This window comes from Miniopterus schreibersii (genome assembly GCF_964146895.1).
Source record: "Miniopterus schreibersii genome assembly, chromosome: 3".
Classification (NCBI taxonomy): Eukaryota; Metazoa; Chordata; class Mammalia; order Chiroptera; family Miniopteridae; genus Miniopterus; species Miniopterus schreibersii.
Genome location: NC_138103.1, coordinates 8507831 through 8524047, shown reverse-complemented (window position 1 = coordinate 8524047; position 16217 = coordinate 8507831). Strand labels below are relative to the sequence as shown.

The window sequence follows — 16217 nt, the reverse complement described above, 5'->3', positions numbered from 1 at the left end:
AGCTCCGGGCCTGGCTTGGGGCACTGCGGCCTCCCGCAGCCGCGTGGGCACGTGTCTGGGGCGCTCAGCCCCTCGACGGCCCCGTGCCCCCATTCGACCCGCCGCCACAGCTTCTCCAGGGCCATGCTCCTTATTTTGACTTCGCCCCCCATCGTCTGGTTTTGTCACCTGGGAGGTTTTCTCTGAGATAGACACAGGGGTGTTATATGCCCCAAGTTTCTTCCTGTAGAGATGGGGGGCCTGTTGTTTTTAAGTCTGGACCACTTGACTGGATAAGTTAGACACCTTCGGGCGCCGAGGGCTGCTGCTCGCCACTCTCTGAACACTCCTGCGGGGACAGATGTGTTCCAGGGCTGGGGACCCAGGGCCCTCCACACCACTCTCCCTCCCATTACTATGGGGAGTTTATTTATGTGCAGGAGTGGGGACAGGATTTAAACATAAATGCAAATATGTCATTATTTTCTAATTACAAAGTTAGGAATGGGCTTATAAGAAAAAATTAAGAACAAAGTAGAAAAGAAAGTCCCCATGTCACCCCCAGGGAAAATATTGTTAATAGTTTAATGATTGTTTTTCCAGAGCTTTTGTGTGCATAGAAGCTAGCAATTATTTTTAAAATTGGGTTTATACTACATGCACATTTTCCGACATGCTTCTTTTTCCTAAACGTGTATCTTGCTATTGAGAAAGTGCACACAATCGACCTGGGAGGGCTGCCCGGAGCTCCTTCAGTGCCTGCCTATGAGCAGTTTAACCCACCTCTTACTGGTGAACATTTGAATCAATCTCTATTATAGCGATGCCTCAATAATCTTTGTATACTTAAAACTGAAGGATACTTTTCTAGAGGGACTTGGTCAAAGGGTATATATGTACATAGTTAATTTCTAGTCAGTCATTTCTGCCATCTCTGCCTCCAGAATGCATCTCCCGTCCTCACCTCTGCTGCCACCGTCGTCTTCCCCCTGCCCGCAGCTGCGACTGCTCGCCCCCTTTCCACCTGGCCCCAACTCTCAAAACCCACTTGGTGTCCAAACACCATGGTGATCCTTAAAAACAGAAATCAGATCACGTTCTATTTCTGCTTAGCACCCTTCAGTGGCCTTTCACTGTCCATATAGCAAAGTCCAGACTCTGCCCTGAGGCCTATAAAGCCCTGCCTGGTGACCCCTTCTGTTCCCTGCCCTCCCTCCATTGGGTGTGTACTGCCCTCTGGCCATTGCCGCCTGCTGGCCTTGGCCTCCACTGTTCCTCCTGCCTGGCACACTGTGCCCCAGACACTCACTGGGTGGCTCTTCGTCGCCCAGCCTTCCCCAGCCCGCTTTCATCAGGGGCTCCCTCCGCCCACCCATTCTCTGTCCTGTCCCCAGGCAGGCCCTCTCCTTCAGAGGCCCGGCCCCTTCTGAGATGCCTTCTCTGTTGCTTGAGGCAGTGGCTGCTTGAGGCTTTGCCACCTTGTTCCCCAGTAGCCGTGAGTACATTAGCATGGCCGTTGCCAATTGTGCCCCCCCCAACCCCCCCCCCCCCCCCCCCCCGGCATTGATGGGACCATTCTAACAAGTGGGACCAGCTTAAAGGCTCTAAGGCCTCCAGTTCTCCAATTTTGAGGGGACTTCAAAAGTTCAGTCACTTAAAATGTGGGGTTGCAACATTGTGAAGGTAATGAAGAGGCTGGCCATGAGTTCGAGAATCCTAATGCCCCATCTAAATCCTTCCTGGAGCCGCTGTGGTTGGTGCTCCGCTCTACCTTGGACATCAGTGGCGATGACTGCGTGCCCTGGGACTGACTGGGATTTCCTGGGCAGCGACAGCAGTCTCCCAGCTCGGAACACCCCAGCTAGCTGGCACCCATGTTATTGTTTTGTTCCACAGTGACTGGGCAAGAATATTGGGGCTCCGGAGAGGGGTTTGCCCCGCATTGTCTCACCTAGTCTTGCCTCCACCCCTGCAGAACATAGAACTGAAGCTGACCCCATTTGAGACTGGGGTTTGGGCGAAGGACAGGAGCCAGTTGCCCATCCTGCTTTAACCGGGGTTCATGTTACCTACCACAGGGTTTTCCTCTGCCTACCTATCTTTCAGGGTTACTGTGAGGATCAAATGAGAGAAGGAGTTGAAAATGTTTTGTAAAGCACAGAGCGTTATTCCACTGTAAAGGATACTAGTTTTACAGTCACTGAAACTGTTATTAAACAGCAGGCCACCCAGGAAATCAGGTTTCCCTCTGGAGGGGCAGGAAATCTGTTGAGCTCCAACTGCCCACCACAGTCAGACTTTGAAGACATGAGCCATGACCTGAGTCTGGCTTCCGGAAGGTTGCACGGGCCACCTTAATACACTCAGCTAGAGGGTCTTGTTATCTTTTTAAATGCTGTTGATGGTGCATGCTCGCTTTAGTGCAGGGCTTTCAACCTCACCACTTTACATTGGACCAGAGAGTTCTTTGTTGTGGGGGATGGTCCTGTACAGTCTAGGATGTTTAGCAGCATCTCTGGCCTCTACCTACTAGATGCCACTGGCACTCCCTTTCCCCTGTTTTGGCCAGAAACATTCCCAGTCATTGTCAGAAATCCTTTGGGTTGCCAAATGATCCCAAGTTCAGATGACTGCTTTAATAAAACCATTCTGTGAGGCCCATTTTTGTGGATGTTAAAATGCAGATCGAAGGAGTTAGTAACTTGTTAAGGGTCACATCACTAATGCCACCTCCAGGGCATGTGGGTGCTCTCCACCCCTTCTTACAGCCACTGCCCAGTCACTGACATAAAATAGTCATTTAGAAAATGTTTGTCAAGCACCTACTATATGGCAGGCAGTGTTCTGTTTGCTCAAATAATTATCACAGATACGTGGTACTGTGCAGGATGGGAGGGAGGGAGTGTAAAAGATGGACAGCTCTGTTTTCCTATTGCTGTTGTCACAACTTACCACAAACTTAGTGGCTTATCTTACAGTTCTGGAGGTCAGAAAGCCAAATTTAGTTTCACTAGTCTAAAGTCAAGACGTCAGAAGGCCTGTGCTCCTTCTGGAAGCCTTAGAGGAGAATCCCTTTTCTCCTTCCAAGCCAGCAGTGTAACGTCTTTTCTCCTCCCTGACCCCTGTTCCATCCTTATAGCTTCTCTTTCTGACTCTAATCCTCTTGCCTCCCTTTTACAAAGACCCTGTGACTACATTAGGCCTATCTGGATAGCCCAGGATAATCTCCCCCATCTCAAGATCCGTAATTTAACTGCATCTGCAAAGTCCCTTTGCCATGTAAAGTAACATTCACAGGTCTCAGGGATTGGAACGTGGACATATTTGGGGGCCATTTATTCAGCCTACAACAAACAGTCTTCCTTCTGGCCCCTAAATATTTATTTCTGTCCTACATATGAAATACATTAATCTCATCCCAAGTTTTCCAGAAGTCTCAACCCACAATAGCATCAACTCCAGTCCAAAATATGTCTAAGTCTCATCTGCTCAAAGTTCCCAAATCTCATCATGTTTATCATCTCAATTAGGTACAGGTGAGACTCTGGGTATAATCCATATTAGGGCAAAATTCCTCTCCACCTGCGTGCTTGTGAAACTAGAAAGCAGTTTTCTGCTCCGAAATACAGTGGTGGGTCAGGCCCAGGAAATTCCCATTACAACAGAGAGAAAGGAAAAGAGAAAAGATGTCACCAAACCCAAGCAATTTTGAAACCCACGGGGCCGACGCCATTAGGTTTCAAGGCCCAACAATAATTCTCTGCTGCTCCGGGATCCGCCCTCTGGGCCCAGGGCTGCACTCCGGCGCCGTCACCCTTCTCCCAGGAAGGGTACAGTGTGCTTGCAGCTAAGTAGTTTTATCGGCCTGCTTCCTGCCTGTAGAAGTTTGGGAGTCTGACAGCCTTCTTTTATTTTCTCCTTTCTCTCATTCAATGCTAGCTGGCAGTGTTTCTGCGAAAAACATGTGGGTCTCCTCTGTATGTCTCTAGAATTCATTCCATTAGATAAGAAGTTTCTTTATAAATCTTGCCTGGCTGATCCCATCTCTATTTCTGGCTCCTGCTGAGATGTCTAGGGGGATCCATGAGCCACATATCTAATCTCCTCAAAGAGCCCTCGGTGTGATTGAATGCTCTAAACTTTGGATGCTCTGCAATCTAGCGAAAGGTTGTTCAGTCACACCCTTGATTTTCTCTCCAGAGTATGCTTTCTGACAGGGAATCTCCTAATTTAATGTCCTTTGCAACCTGGATAGACTGAGAGTTTCCCAAATCATCAAACCCCAGTTCCTTTTTACTCAACAGTTTTTCCCTCAGTCTGTTTCTTTCCTCTCACATTTTTTTCTAAGCAGCAAAAAGAAACCAGACTGTATCTTCAACACTTTGCTTGGAAATCTCTTCAGCTACATATCCAAGTCCATCATTTACAGAGTTTCACTTACCGCGTAACTGTAGACCCAGTTCAGCCATGATTTTGCCACTGGGTAACGGGATTCCCTCTCCTCTAGGTCCCAATGACATGTTCCTCATTCCCTCACCAGCAGCACCTTTAATGTCCACATCCATCATTGGTCTTTTTAGGATGATTTCTCTAAGATGACAGTGCTTCTCACTTCTTCAGGAGCCCTCACTGGGTCACAGGGCCAGGGATTAGGATTTGGACATCTTTGTTGGGGTCGTCATTCAGCCTGCCACCACCACTATTAAGTTTACTGGTCAACCACCAAACCTTTATTGATGGCTTCTCCTTTTCTTATGACTATGTTAGACATGATGAGGGCTACAGGGTAGTCTAGCGAGGCTGACCAACCATACTGGTCTGCCCAAGTAGTCTATTTTGCACTCTTTGTCCCAGTGTAAATGTGGTACTGTTCTTTCTCAAAAGTATCCTGGCTTTGGTGATACATTTTCTGGTCACTCTTCTCTTAATTCTTGGCTTTAAGGTTGTAAATCTGCAATCGTGTGGAGACGAAACATATGAAAAATTGTCAAGCAGTAATAGTTAAGTGCTAAATATTCTGACATTTAGGTGCTTCTGAACATCCTTCAGTACACAAGACAGCCCCCCACAACTATCTGCCAGACATTTAGCATCTGGAATTTCAGGATCATCTGGAATCCTTTGGGATTTCATATTCAGAGTATGGTCACTGGACCAGCAGCAGCAGCCTCACCTTGTTAGAAATGCAAATTCTCAGGTCCTGTCCAGAACCTACTGGATCAGAAACTATGGATGGGACCTTGCAATCTTTTTTAACAAGCCCCAACCAAAACATTTCACATGCACACATATATCTCTGTGTGCACATGCATGCACATGCATGCATCTGTGCACACGTGCACACACATCACATCCATGTGCACATGCACATGCACACACATTCTTAGTGTGTGTCCCAGGCATGTGAACAGCACAGTTAATACTGTAAACACTGTTCTGTTCAGAGTTGCTCATTTGCCCCTGCCCTTTGTTGTCTCGTCTTCAAAGTGAAGACAGCACATGGGTTGAGATGATTTTGGTAAATGTTACTTTGGCAGGAATAGTTCTCTGGTTCTAATGATCTATTTCAAATGAGTTTTTATCAAAGTGACATATTTCATTTCTCGCTTTTCTTGACTTTTGGCAGGAGCTAAGAAAAAGCCTGGAGCTTAGTGTAAATCTACAAAGGAAACAAAAGGATTGTTCCAGTGACGAATATGACTCCATTGAAGAAGACGTGCTCTCTGAGCCCGAGCCTGAGGACCAGGCACTGGTGGGCTATCCCAGGCACGACCCCCCTCTTTCCCGGGGGGACTCCGTGCAGAAGGATGTTCCCGAGGACCAGGAGACAGCAGCACACCCTCTGCAGGACCCAGACACCCTCGTGGTGCTGGAATTTAACCCGGCTTCCAAACGTAAGCCCTGCCTCATTCCTATGTGGCGTTTCTTTGCCTTTGATATCTTTGGATCTAAGAGCAGAACTTAAATTTCCAGCTATACTTTGAATTCAGCTTTGAGTAGACTGTCCTACAGGCCAGAAAGGTGTATCAGTCAGGATTCTGCTGATTGCAAGAGGCAAAGGCTTCCAGATGACCCTGAAATACCAGATGGTACGTGTCTGGCAGTTGTGGGGGCTGCTCTGTGCATTGTGCGGTGTTTAGCAGCATCTACATGCCAACTGGCCTAAGCAAAAGGGACTGTGTATTGGCTTGGATAATTGAGGAGTCCAGGGCTTAGCAGGACTCATTCCTCTCCCCCCCTCCCCTCCCCTCCCCTCCCCTCCCCTCCCCTCCCCTCCCCTCCCCTCCCCTCCCCTCCCCTCCCCTCCCCTCCCCTCCCCTCCCCTCCCCTCCCCTCCCCTCCCTTCCCCTCCTCTCCCCTCCCCTCCCCTCCTCTCCCCTCCCCTCCCCTCCCTTCCTCTGCCCTCTTCTGCCCTCCCCTCCTTGCCTCCCCTCTTCTCCTTTGCCTTTCCTTTCTCTGTTCCTTCCCTTCCTCCCTCTCATCTCTGCCTTCTTTTGTCCTGTCTTAGTACCATTCTCAGGTAGGAGCTCCACATGCAGACACAGAATTGAGATACTGGCTTTTCAACTCCATCAGAAAGTGGATTTTTCTTGTAAAAGTCCCAGCAAAAGCCCCAGCTCTGGGTTTTAAACCCACATTGGGTCACATCTCTGAACTAGTCAGTGTGGCTGTGATTGGCCAGGTCCAGCTATGGAAGTGGTTATCACTGCCCGAACCACAGGAACTTGATTTTCCAAAGGCAGGTCTGGAGAAGGGGAAAGCGTGCTGGGCAGTTGGCAACCGGGCTGCCCATCGGGGGGTTTCGGCGCGGCGCGGGGAGCGGCCTGCCTGCCAGCTGGCGCGGCCTCTGCCTGCTCCTCCTGCTGGCTGGGCCCTGTTTTTTGAGCCAGATTTCGAGACCAGCCAGGTGGGCAGTGTGAGTGAACCTAGGGGAGAGAAATGAGGAATGTGTGCCTGAGCCCTGAGTGTGTTGGTCTACTCTGGCTGCCGTAACAGGCCAGCCCAGGGGCGGCTTAAACAGCAACAGGAGTTTATTTTCTCACAGCTCGGGAGGCTGGAAGTCCAGGATCGGGGTGTTGGCAGCATTGGTTTCCTCTGAGGCCTCTCTCGGCTTGTGCATGTCTGTCTTCTTGCTGTCTTCATATGGCTTTCTGTCTGTGTGTCTGTGTGTCCTACTTTCCTCCTCTTATAAGGACACCAGTTGAGTTGGATTAGTTAGTGTCCACTACAACTGACTTGTTTTACCTTAGTTACCTTTTTAGAGACCTTATCTCCAAACATAGTCACATTCTGAGGTACTGGGTGTCAGGACTTGGGGGGACATAATAACAGGCAGCCACACCCAGTGGTTGATGTCGCCAGAGAGGAGAACAGTGGTCCCTCAGATGAGCTCTCATGCCCCTCAGACGTGTTGTCTCTCACCTGCAAACCCTTGCTGGGGCTGTTCTCTCTGCCTGAATCACCACATTTCCTCTCCTCTCCACTCTGAACCCTGAGGCCTGGCTCCCAGCTTTCCCCTCAAGACTTAGCTCAGAGGCTGCTTCCTCCGAGAAGCCTTCTTTGCTCTCCCAGCACGGCCAACTCTTGGTGCCTCCTCTGCTCCCACAGCATCATCGTGGTGCGGGTCTCGTTGACCCCAGTTGTCTTTCTCCCCCTCTGGCCTGTGAGCTCTGCCAGGGCACAGGCCAGCTCTTACCCTTCACCGCATCCCAGCAAGCAGCCCTCACCTGGCACATTCGAGAGCTCAGGAAATCTTTGTCAAACAAATGAAGGAGCTGCGCCCACGTGAAGCAGCTGGTGGCCGAGGCAATGTGACTATGCTTCCATGTGACCTCACTGGGTGTACATTGCAGTGGATTGTGTTTTCTCCAGGAGGTGGGGAGGGAAGGGGAGGACTGTCAGGAGGTTGACCAAGCCCCCACCCTGGAAACGGGGGCGGCATGGAAGTTACCTCCCGGTGGGAAGGACCAGGCCACAGAGGGAGAGCAGTTGGACCCAGGCACAGTTTTGTTTTATTCAATCCTCACCTGAAGATATTTTTTCCATTGCTTTTCAGAGAGAGTGAAAGGGAAGGAGAGAAGGAGGGAGAGAGAGAGGGAAAGAGAGAGAGGGAGAGAGAAAAAGAGAAACATCGATGTGAGAGAGACACACTGATTGGCTGCCTCCTGCACACGCCCGACCGGGACTGGATTGAGCCTGCAACCGAGGTACGTGCCCTTGACGGGTCTTGAACCCGGGACCCTTCAGTCCACAGGCTGACGCTCTAACCACTGAGCCGAACCGGCTAGGACTGTTTTAATTTTTAACCCAGGCACAGTTTGAGAGGGATACTGGGGCATAGAACAAAAAGAGAGAACTTTATTTTCTTGACATTTTAGTTTGGCAGGCCCTGCGTTAACCACGGTGATGTCTGGTCTGTGAGCGCACGGAGGGGTGGCATGCTGCCTCCTGCTGCCGCCCCGTCCGCCCTCTTTCTTCAGCAGCCTCTTCTTGGGCCCCAGCAGGAGACAGATGCCCACTGAGAAGAGCAGGAGGGAGGCTCAGAGGCCCGTTGTGGGGTATCTCCAGATTCCAGCGTGGGGCTGGAGTTCTGAACTAATCCTAAGCATTTACTCAAGACCAGTCAGCCGGCACCTGGAGAGATGGGCTTGTTCTGGGCTATTCGTCTGTTCATTCATTCATTCATTCATTCATTCATTTGCTGGGCACGTGTCATGCCCCAGTCAGGGTGCTGGGACAGCTGGGCCCAGTCCCCTTTTCTATAGTGCTTCATCCTAGCAGGGAAAACAGACAATAAGTACATAAACACATAAATAATAATAACTGCCAATGTTTCCTGAGTTCTTATTAACACGTTCCAAGCACTGTTCCAAGGGCTATAATCCTCACCACAGTTCCAAGAAAGGCACTTGTCTTATAGATGGGGAAACTGAAGCTCGGAGAGGTCAAATAACGTGCCCGAGGTCACAGCTAGGAAGGGGCAGAGAGGGATCCAGTCTCCCGCAGGCTGAGCTCAGAGCCTGACCTCTTAATCCGTGGGCTAAATAAATAATTTAGGTGGTTACAAAGTGACGCTGGGTTTTGAGGAGCCAGTAAGTACCCCACCCCTCTGCTTTTCCTTCTGAGTTGTGCGACAAATGAGAGAGAGGCACAGGACTCTGACAGAAGGAGGGCAAATTATTACCTTTCCAGCTGATAAGAGCTGGATTGGTGGCTACTCAGGAATGTCCCCTGAAGTAGAGAGACCCCTACCCCAGATGTTGTCAGAGCTGGACTGTGATGGCACCAGCGAGGCGGAAGGGCCGGGTGCCCTGAGAGCGCTGGGGTGGCTGGAGAGGGAGAGGGGCTGAGCCGCGATGGCTTCCTGCCCCTGCCCTCTCCCATCCTGTTTGCCCTCCTCGGGAGTGGGAGGCAGGGAGTGAGCAGCACAGAGAAGGGCAGAAAGGTTTTTTTCCAATAACTGGGAAAGGAGAGGGCTGGGTTAGCTTAGGAATTCAGAGCCTGGAAAGTGAAGATTCTAAAACAGGACACTAGTTGGGCTGGAGGTCAGAGAGGGACACTGGTAGCTGGAGTGGCCAGAGAAGCCTTCTCGGAGGAGCTGATGTTTCAGCTGGGACAGGAATGAGGAGGAGGGAGCAGCATGGGAACAGCATGCCAGGTGCAGGGAACAGCAAGCACAAAGGGCCTGAAGAGAGGGGAGAGCTTAGTGTATCCAAGGACAGAAAAGGGCCAGGGACTATGGTACAGGATGAGGCCAGCAGTGATCCCTTTGGAGCCCTAGAAAATACCTTTTATAGACTTTGGTGGCTGAGGCAGACCTTCTGGCCACAGTTTCTGCAGGGCTGTCTTATGGAGAGGAGGTGGACCATAGATAGGGAGTTAAGGGCAGGGCTCTGCGCCAGGCAGCCCTGGTCAAACGCTGGTCCCATTGCTTCCTAGCTCTGTGACCTGGAACAAATGGCCTGACCTCAGAGCCCTGCTCTGTAATGGTGTGTATTCGTTTCCTATGGCTGCTGTAATAAATTATCACAAACGTGGTGGCTTAAAACAACACAAATTTACTGTCTTACAGTCTCATAGGTCAGAATTTTGATGTGAATCTCACTGGGCTAAAACCACAGTGTCAGCAGCACTGTGTTCCCTCAGGAGGCTCCAGGGAGGGATCTGTGTCCTGGCCTTTTCCAGCGTCCACAGGCCGCCACTTTCCTTGGCTCAAGGCCCCTTTCTCCGTCTTCAAAGCCAGCAATGTCGCCTCTCTGTGCCTTTCTCCCACAGTCACACTTCCCTCCGAATCCCCTCTTCTGTGTGTGTGTGTGTGTGTGTGTGTTATTGTGTAAAATATACGTAGCATAGAATCTACCATTTTTGTCATTTTTAAGAACACAATTTGCTGTTATATTTTTTCTTTTTAATCCTCACCTGAGGATATTTTTTCCATTGCTTTTCAGAGAGAGTGGGGGGGGAGACGGGGTGGGGGGTGGCTGAGAGAAACATCGATGCGAGAGAGACACAGCGACTGGCTGCCTGTGCACACGCCCAGGCCAGCGCTGGGGATCGAGCCTGCAACCAGGGTACGTGCCTTTGGCCGGAGTCAAACCCGGGACCCTGCGGGCTGACGCTCTAACCACCGAGCGAGACTGGCTAGGGCCACAATTTGGTCCTAGTAAGGGCACTCACGTTGTGCGATCATCACCAGTCTTCAGAAGTTTTTCTTCATCCCACACCGACACTGTCCCTCTTCCAGTTTTAAATCCTTGTGATCACATTGGGTCCCCTGGGGTAAGCCAAGGTGATCTCCTTATTTTGACATTAGCTGATTAGCATGGTTCATTCCCCTCTGCCTTGCAACCTAACACATTCACAGTTCCAGGGATTAGGACGTGGCCATCTTTGGGGGCCATTATCCTTCCCACCGCCTATCTTCCAGGACGGCTGGGGGAGCAAATGAGACAGCGTGTGCCAGGGACCTAACCCGGTGCCTGGGCACTCAAGAGCCCGCCACTCTTACCGTCACCAGCATATTTCCAGCACTTGGGGAGCCAATCTTGTGGGCATGTGCCCCTCTCCATTCTTTGTCTTGTCCCATTGGACACGTGGGTCCTCTGTCACACTGGTCTGCATTGGGCCCCGGATGTCAGGGCAACAGGGAGCAGCTACTGCAGAAAGTGTAGAGAAACATGAGTCCTTCTAAAGTCAAGAGGGGACGGTGGAAAGGTTAGTGCAAGTCTGACACACCCCACGCAAGTCTCCAGCATCTACCGTGAGCTCCCAAGAATCCTGCGGGACCCTTGATCCTGGAATTCCTTCTCCTCTGGGCTGCCACAGGCCCCCAGGATCTCCTCTGCTGGGACGCGCCATGCTGTGCTTCAGCAGGCGCTTCCCAGCTTTCCTGCCTTCCCAGGCCGGGGCCCTGCATTCAGCGCCTAACTCTTCTGCCTGCCCCTGGGCTTCATTCTGTGTAGCCACTGCCTCCCTGCCCACAGGGCTGGTTTCTGCCTGTGCTGCTGAGCAGCCCCCTCCTTCTGCTCTTAACTGCGGGCTCTGAGGCCCTGGAGCCGTCTTACTGAAACTTGAGCCATTTGCAAACCTTCACAATTTCTTGCCATCTCCACAAACTCCCTGTACTCATTTTTAGCTGTTATTTGAACTGGCACCTTTCTTTTCTCCTGCTCCCCTCTCCTCATCTCCTTCCCCTCCTCCCTCCTTCCCTTCTTTCCTCTTTGCTTCTTTCTTTCGTGATTCTAGGATCGTACCAAGCAATAATAGTCACAAAATCAAGGGTTGATATGCTGGTTACATTTTTTCTCCATACATATTCAGGCATATAATTGCTTAAAAAGTTGTTTGCCCACATGGCATCTGGAATCACCTCCTGTCCCACCAGTGGTCCAGGTGCCTCACCGTGAGAAACATTGTCTGGCTCCACTTACTAGCCCAGGTCCCAGCCGCTCACCTGCCTCAAAGCTTCCAGCTGTCAAGCCTTCCAACATGCTGTTACCAGCTCCGTGCCCCTGGTAACATCCTTGTCACCCTCAAGGGCCCTCCTCATGTCTGCTACACACCTGCCCATCCGGCCTCTAGGCTGCATGCTCCTCCGGCCCTGGTACCAGAGCCCTTCTTCTGTCCCAGCCCTGCCCTCTGGTCCGTTCAGCCGCCCTTCCCTCGCAGGCTGTAAAATGTGCTTCACTGCATTCTTTTGACTCCAGGGTCCTCGGTCACACCATTATTCTATGTATCATGCTGCCAGTTAAACCCACCACCTCATCGATTGTAAGACTTGTCTCTACTCGGTAGGGGTTCAACAAATATTTGTTGAATGAATAAGTGAATGAACAAATAAGCAGATGCCTGAGCAGAATGTCCCAGCTCTGCCTGCACTTGGCATTTGACATATAAACCATTGTTTTCCTACAGGTAATAAAAAGGAAAGGAATTTGTCTGCGAAGCGAAAGGACAACGCTGAGGTCCTCATTCCCAGCAAACCGGAGCCAGACCTGACTCCCCCGCCCCCCACTGTGTTCCCAGACCAGGAGAGGCCATGTTCAAGTAGGAGTTCGGGGGGGCCCCGGGTGGGGTGGGCCTGGGCCTGGGCCATTCTCAGTAGGCACTGTGATGGAGGGGGCCCCATCTCACCAAGGTCTGAGCTGACCTTTTGCAAATGAATTATAAGTCAAAGTCTCCAGAGAGAGAGAGAGAGAGAGAGAGAGACGGGGTGGGGGGGAGATTGAGATTATAAGGAGTTGTCTCCTGCAGTTATGGAGACTGGCAAGCAAATCTGCAGGATGGGTTGGTCGGCTGGAGACCCAGGAAGAACTGATGTTCTAGTTCAGGGGCCATCACACAGGAAGGACCTGTGTCGCAGGTGAAGTCTAGAGGCAGTGGGGAGAACCCTGTCACTCAGGGAGGCTCAGTCTCTGTGTTCCATTCAGGCCTTCAGCTGCTGGCAGGAAGCCCACCCACATTGTGGAGGGCAGGCTGCTTTAGTCTGCCAATTAAAATGTTAATCTCGTCTAAAAACGCCCTCTCAGAAACACCCCCAGTAATGTTTAGCCCACGGATCTGGGCACCCATGGCCCCGCCCAGCGAACCACAACCATCACACCTACTTGCTTGTTTGGTGATCAAGGTGTGGTTATAATTGAAAATTTATTTTTGTTTTTACTTTTCAGTTAGTTTGGTTACTTTATGGGGGTAATAATACATGCAAATGGTACTAAGGTACAAAAGAGGTTATGGTGAAGAGTCGGGCTGCTGCTCCTCTAATGAAATGAGAAGTCACACTGATTGAGCACTAACTGTGACCCAGCTACTGCTGTAAGCTCCTACTTATGTAATTTACGTAAGTAAATTATATAAGTAAAGTACAGTCCTATAACTAGACTTGGAGGTAGGTGGGTGATTGTCCCCATTTCACAGGGCAGGTGATTCACACAGCTGGGGTGCCCTGGGCAAAATCCAGCCCCAGCCAGCCTTGTTAGACAGGCTGAGCCCGGGGCCCTGACCTCTGTGGCCACAGCATTTCATCCGTGTTTACTGGGGAGCTTGAGGGACTGTTTTCTGCCGGGACAGGCCAAGGGACCTGGTGGTGGGAACCAGCCCCTCCCCCCTAGTCCCAGCCTGGAGATCTGGACCGGTGCACTGTGAGCCCGAGGCCTGAGGCTTGGAGCTTTTCCCAGCAGCTCAGGGCAGACGGAAGAGGGAGGAAATAACAGTAGCTACCACTGACCTGGTGAGCATCTGCTCCATGCTGTGTACTATTGTCTTGGTTTGGATTCCCCTGGAAATAGGCTCTGAGATAGGGACAAGTAATTTATTTGGGAAATGGTTCTTGGTAGGGGACAGGAAAGGGAAGGAGCCAAAACTGGCTTCATTACCAAGCAAGTTTACTGGGCGAGTGGAGTGCCACCTGCCTGGGGAGTTCTGGGGTCAGTGCTGAGCACAAGCCCCGACATTGGCCACTGCTCCCCACCCCAGGGGTGAGGGAGCTGGGCTCCTCCACACTCTCCCTTCCCGAGGGCTGTAGGCTGTTCCTGGGGATGCTGACCCTCCAGCACTCTGGCTCTGAGTGTCTGCTGAGAGACTGGGGACAGGGCAGCTCCAGGCATTCTCTGATTAACCCTTATCACAACCCCAAACCCACCTGGGGGAAGAGACCGCATAACACAAGACAAGTCATTTTAGATGGCAGGTGATAAAAAGAGTGGCTGTAAGGCAGAGTCCACATCAACCCATGTAACTGAAAGGTGCAGCTGTGGTGTGATGCTGAGGTACAGCCAGACACGGGTGATTAAATGGCAGCATCTGCCTCTCTGCCTCTGCTCTGCATTCTTCTCCATGCCCTTCAGTCTGGACAGGCTCACAGGGGTGGTGCAGTGGCCACCAGCAGCTCTGGCCTTACAGCCCACCAGCCCAGCAACCCTGGCAGAAAACTGGCCTGGCACACTCTGCAGCCTGACCAGCTGGTGCAAATCCTGTCTTCTACCTCCAGCTCTGTGACCTTGGGCGGACTCCTCAGCCTCTGTGGGCCTCATTCTGCCATCTGCCACCAGGGATGATGGCACCCTCCTCGAGTGTTGCTATAGGATTAAAGGGCTGGATAGATAGACTGCTTAGAGGAGCACCTGGCTCAGAGCAAGTGCTTGGTCAGGGTCCGCTGGTACTGTTCTCAGAACTGTCAGCAGAGCCTCGGGGCTGCTTCTCATTGCCTGGCTTAGGTCGGGGGAGGTTCTGTGAAGGAGACACTGGTGCTGTCACCAGAGGCAGAGGGAGTGGGTGACAGGCAGCAAACTCTCAAAACTTCCTTATGGATACTATTACCCTGTTCTCCCATTTCACAGATGAGGAAACCGGGGCTGAGAACATGAAAGTTACTTGCCTAGAGTAACAGACAGGACAGTGAAGCCAGGTTTCACACCCAGGCTTCAAACCCTGTGCTCTGACCAGCTCTGCCAGGCTGCCCACCCTGGGGCTGGCTGACCACCGGTGGCTTTGGAGGCACCTGGGTGTATAAGCCCTGGCAAACTCAACTGTGACTCCAGAATGTTATAGCTGCAGGTTTTCAGTTCAGTACACAGAGCCCTGGGTTGAGGAGTTGAGGTAGCAATCGGGGGCTGGCAGCAAGCGTCCGGGGGTGTGCCCTGGGCAGGGCTAGAGAGTGAGGCTGGGCCACAGGGCCCAGGCCTGGGGCTCCCAGTTAGGGCATGCTCCAGTTCACTCAGTCCAGTCGTGGGTGGGATTGGCAACAGGTCATTGTCGTCTTTGACCTCACCAGAAACCTGGATGTTGAACACCTACTATGTGCCAGCCCTGGTCCAGGCCCTGGTGATAGGATGAGCAACACATTATCCCTGCTCTCATGGTGTTTATGTTTTAGTGGTCAAGGATAGGTTACAAACACAAAGGTGGGGTGGTGACAGTTACTACCAAGACAGCAACTGGGTGTGGCTGGGCAGTGTGGTTAGAGGAGGCCTCTCTAGGGAGGGAAGACTTGAGCTGAGATCTGAACGATTTCAAGGACTAGCCCTTTGCAGAGGGGAAAGCCTGTGCAAAGGCCCTGAGGCAGGAAAGAGCTGCTCAGTTAGCTCAAGAATCGGAAAGAAGGCTGGAGGTTGGAACATAGGGAGGCTGAGATGAAGTCACAGAGGTGGACAGGGGCCAGAACATACACTAAGACCAGGAGAAGAACTCAGTGCCAGGCAGACCGCTGTGACTTTGCAGATAGGGCTACGTGACCTGGTTTACATTTAACAAGTTCCCTCTGGCTGCCACATGAAATGTGGCCTGTTGGGAGCTGGGGTGGAAGTGGGGTGACCAAGGAAGAGACCACTGCAGGATGGAGAGGAGGGTGGTGGCTCAGTCTGAGTGTCACCAGTGCCTGGACTCGGGACAGTAATGGGCTTGCTGAGGAGTTCATTGTAAGCATAAGATTAGTTGTGAAATTTTATCCTGCACAACCTGGGGCAAGAACCTGGGCAGTGGGGAGTCTGCTGTGATGGCGCAGGAGAGTGAGACTTGGCAGTGATGGGGGCCCTGGCTTATCACTTGCCTGGGGTAGGTTCTAAATCTGTGCCAGGAGCAAAGGAGACTCAAGCAACAGGAGCTGGGCTCTGGGTCTGGACAAGCTGTGAAGTGCTAAGCCCCCTGCAGGCAGGCTGAGCTGCTAGCCTGTGTGCTGCCTCGGCTGGGGGTGAGCCTGGAACTGCAGGCAAACTGGGCCTGCAGGTGGGACAGGGTCCTCG

The 16217-nt window shown here is 51.7% G+C and overlaps 1 protein-coding gene across 5 annotated transcripts in view; it reads left to right on the top strand.

The window, feature by feature from the left end:
* Window positions 1-16217, top strand: part of KATNIP (katanin interacting protein) — a 177412-nt gene that overhangs the window by 84028 nt on the left and 77167 nt on the right. For all 5 annotated transcript variants that reach the window (XM_081133772.1, XM_081133771.1, XM_081133770.1 and 2 more), the window contains 2 exons: window positions 5606-5873; window positions 12394-12525. In XM_081133772.1, coding sequence (XP_080989898.1) covers window positions 5606-5873; window positions 12394-12525 — 400 coding nt within the window. The remainder of the gene's footprint in view (window positions 1-5605; window positions 5874-12393; window positions 12526-16217) is intronic.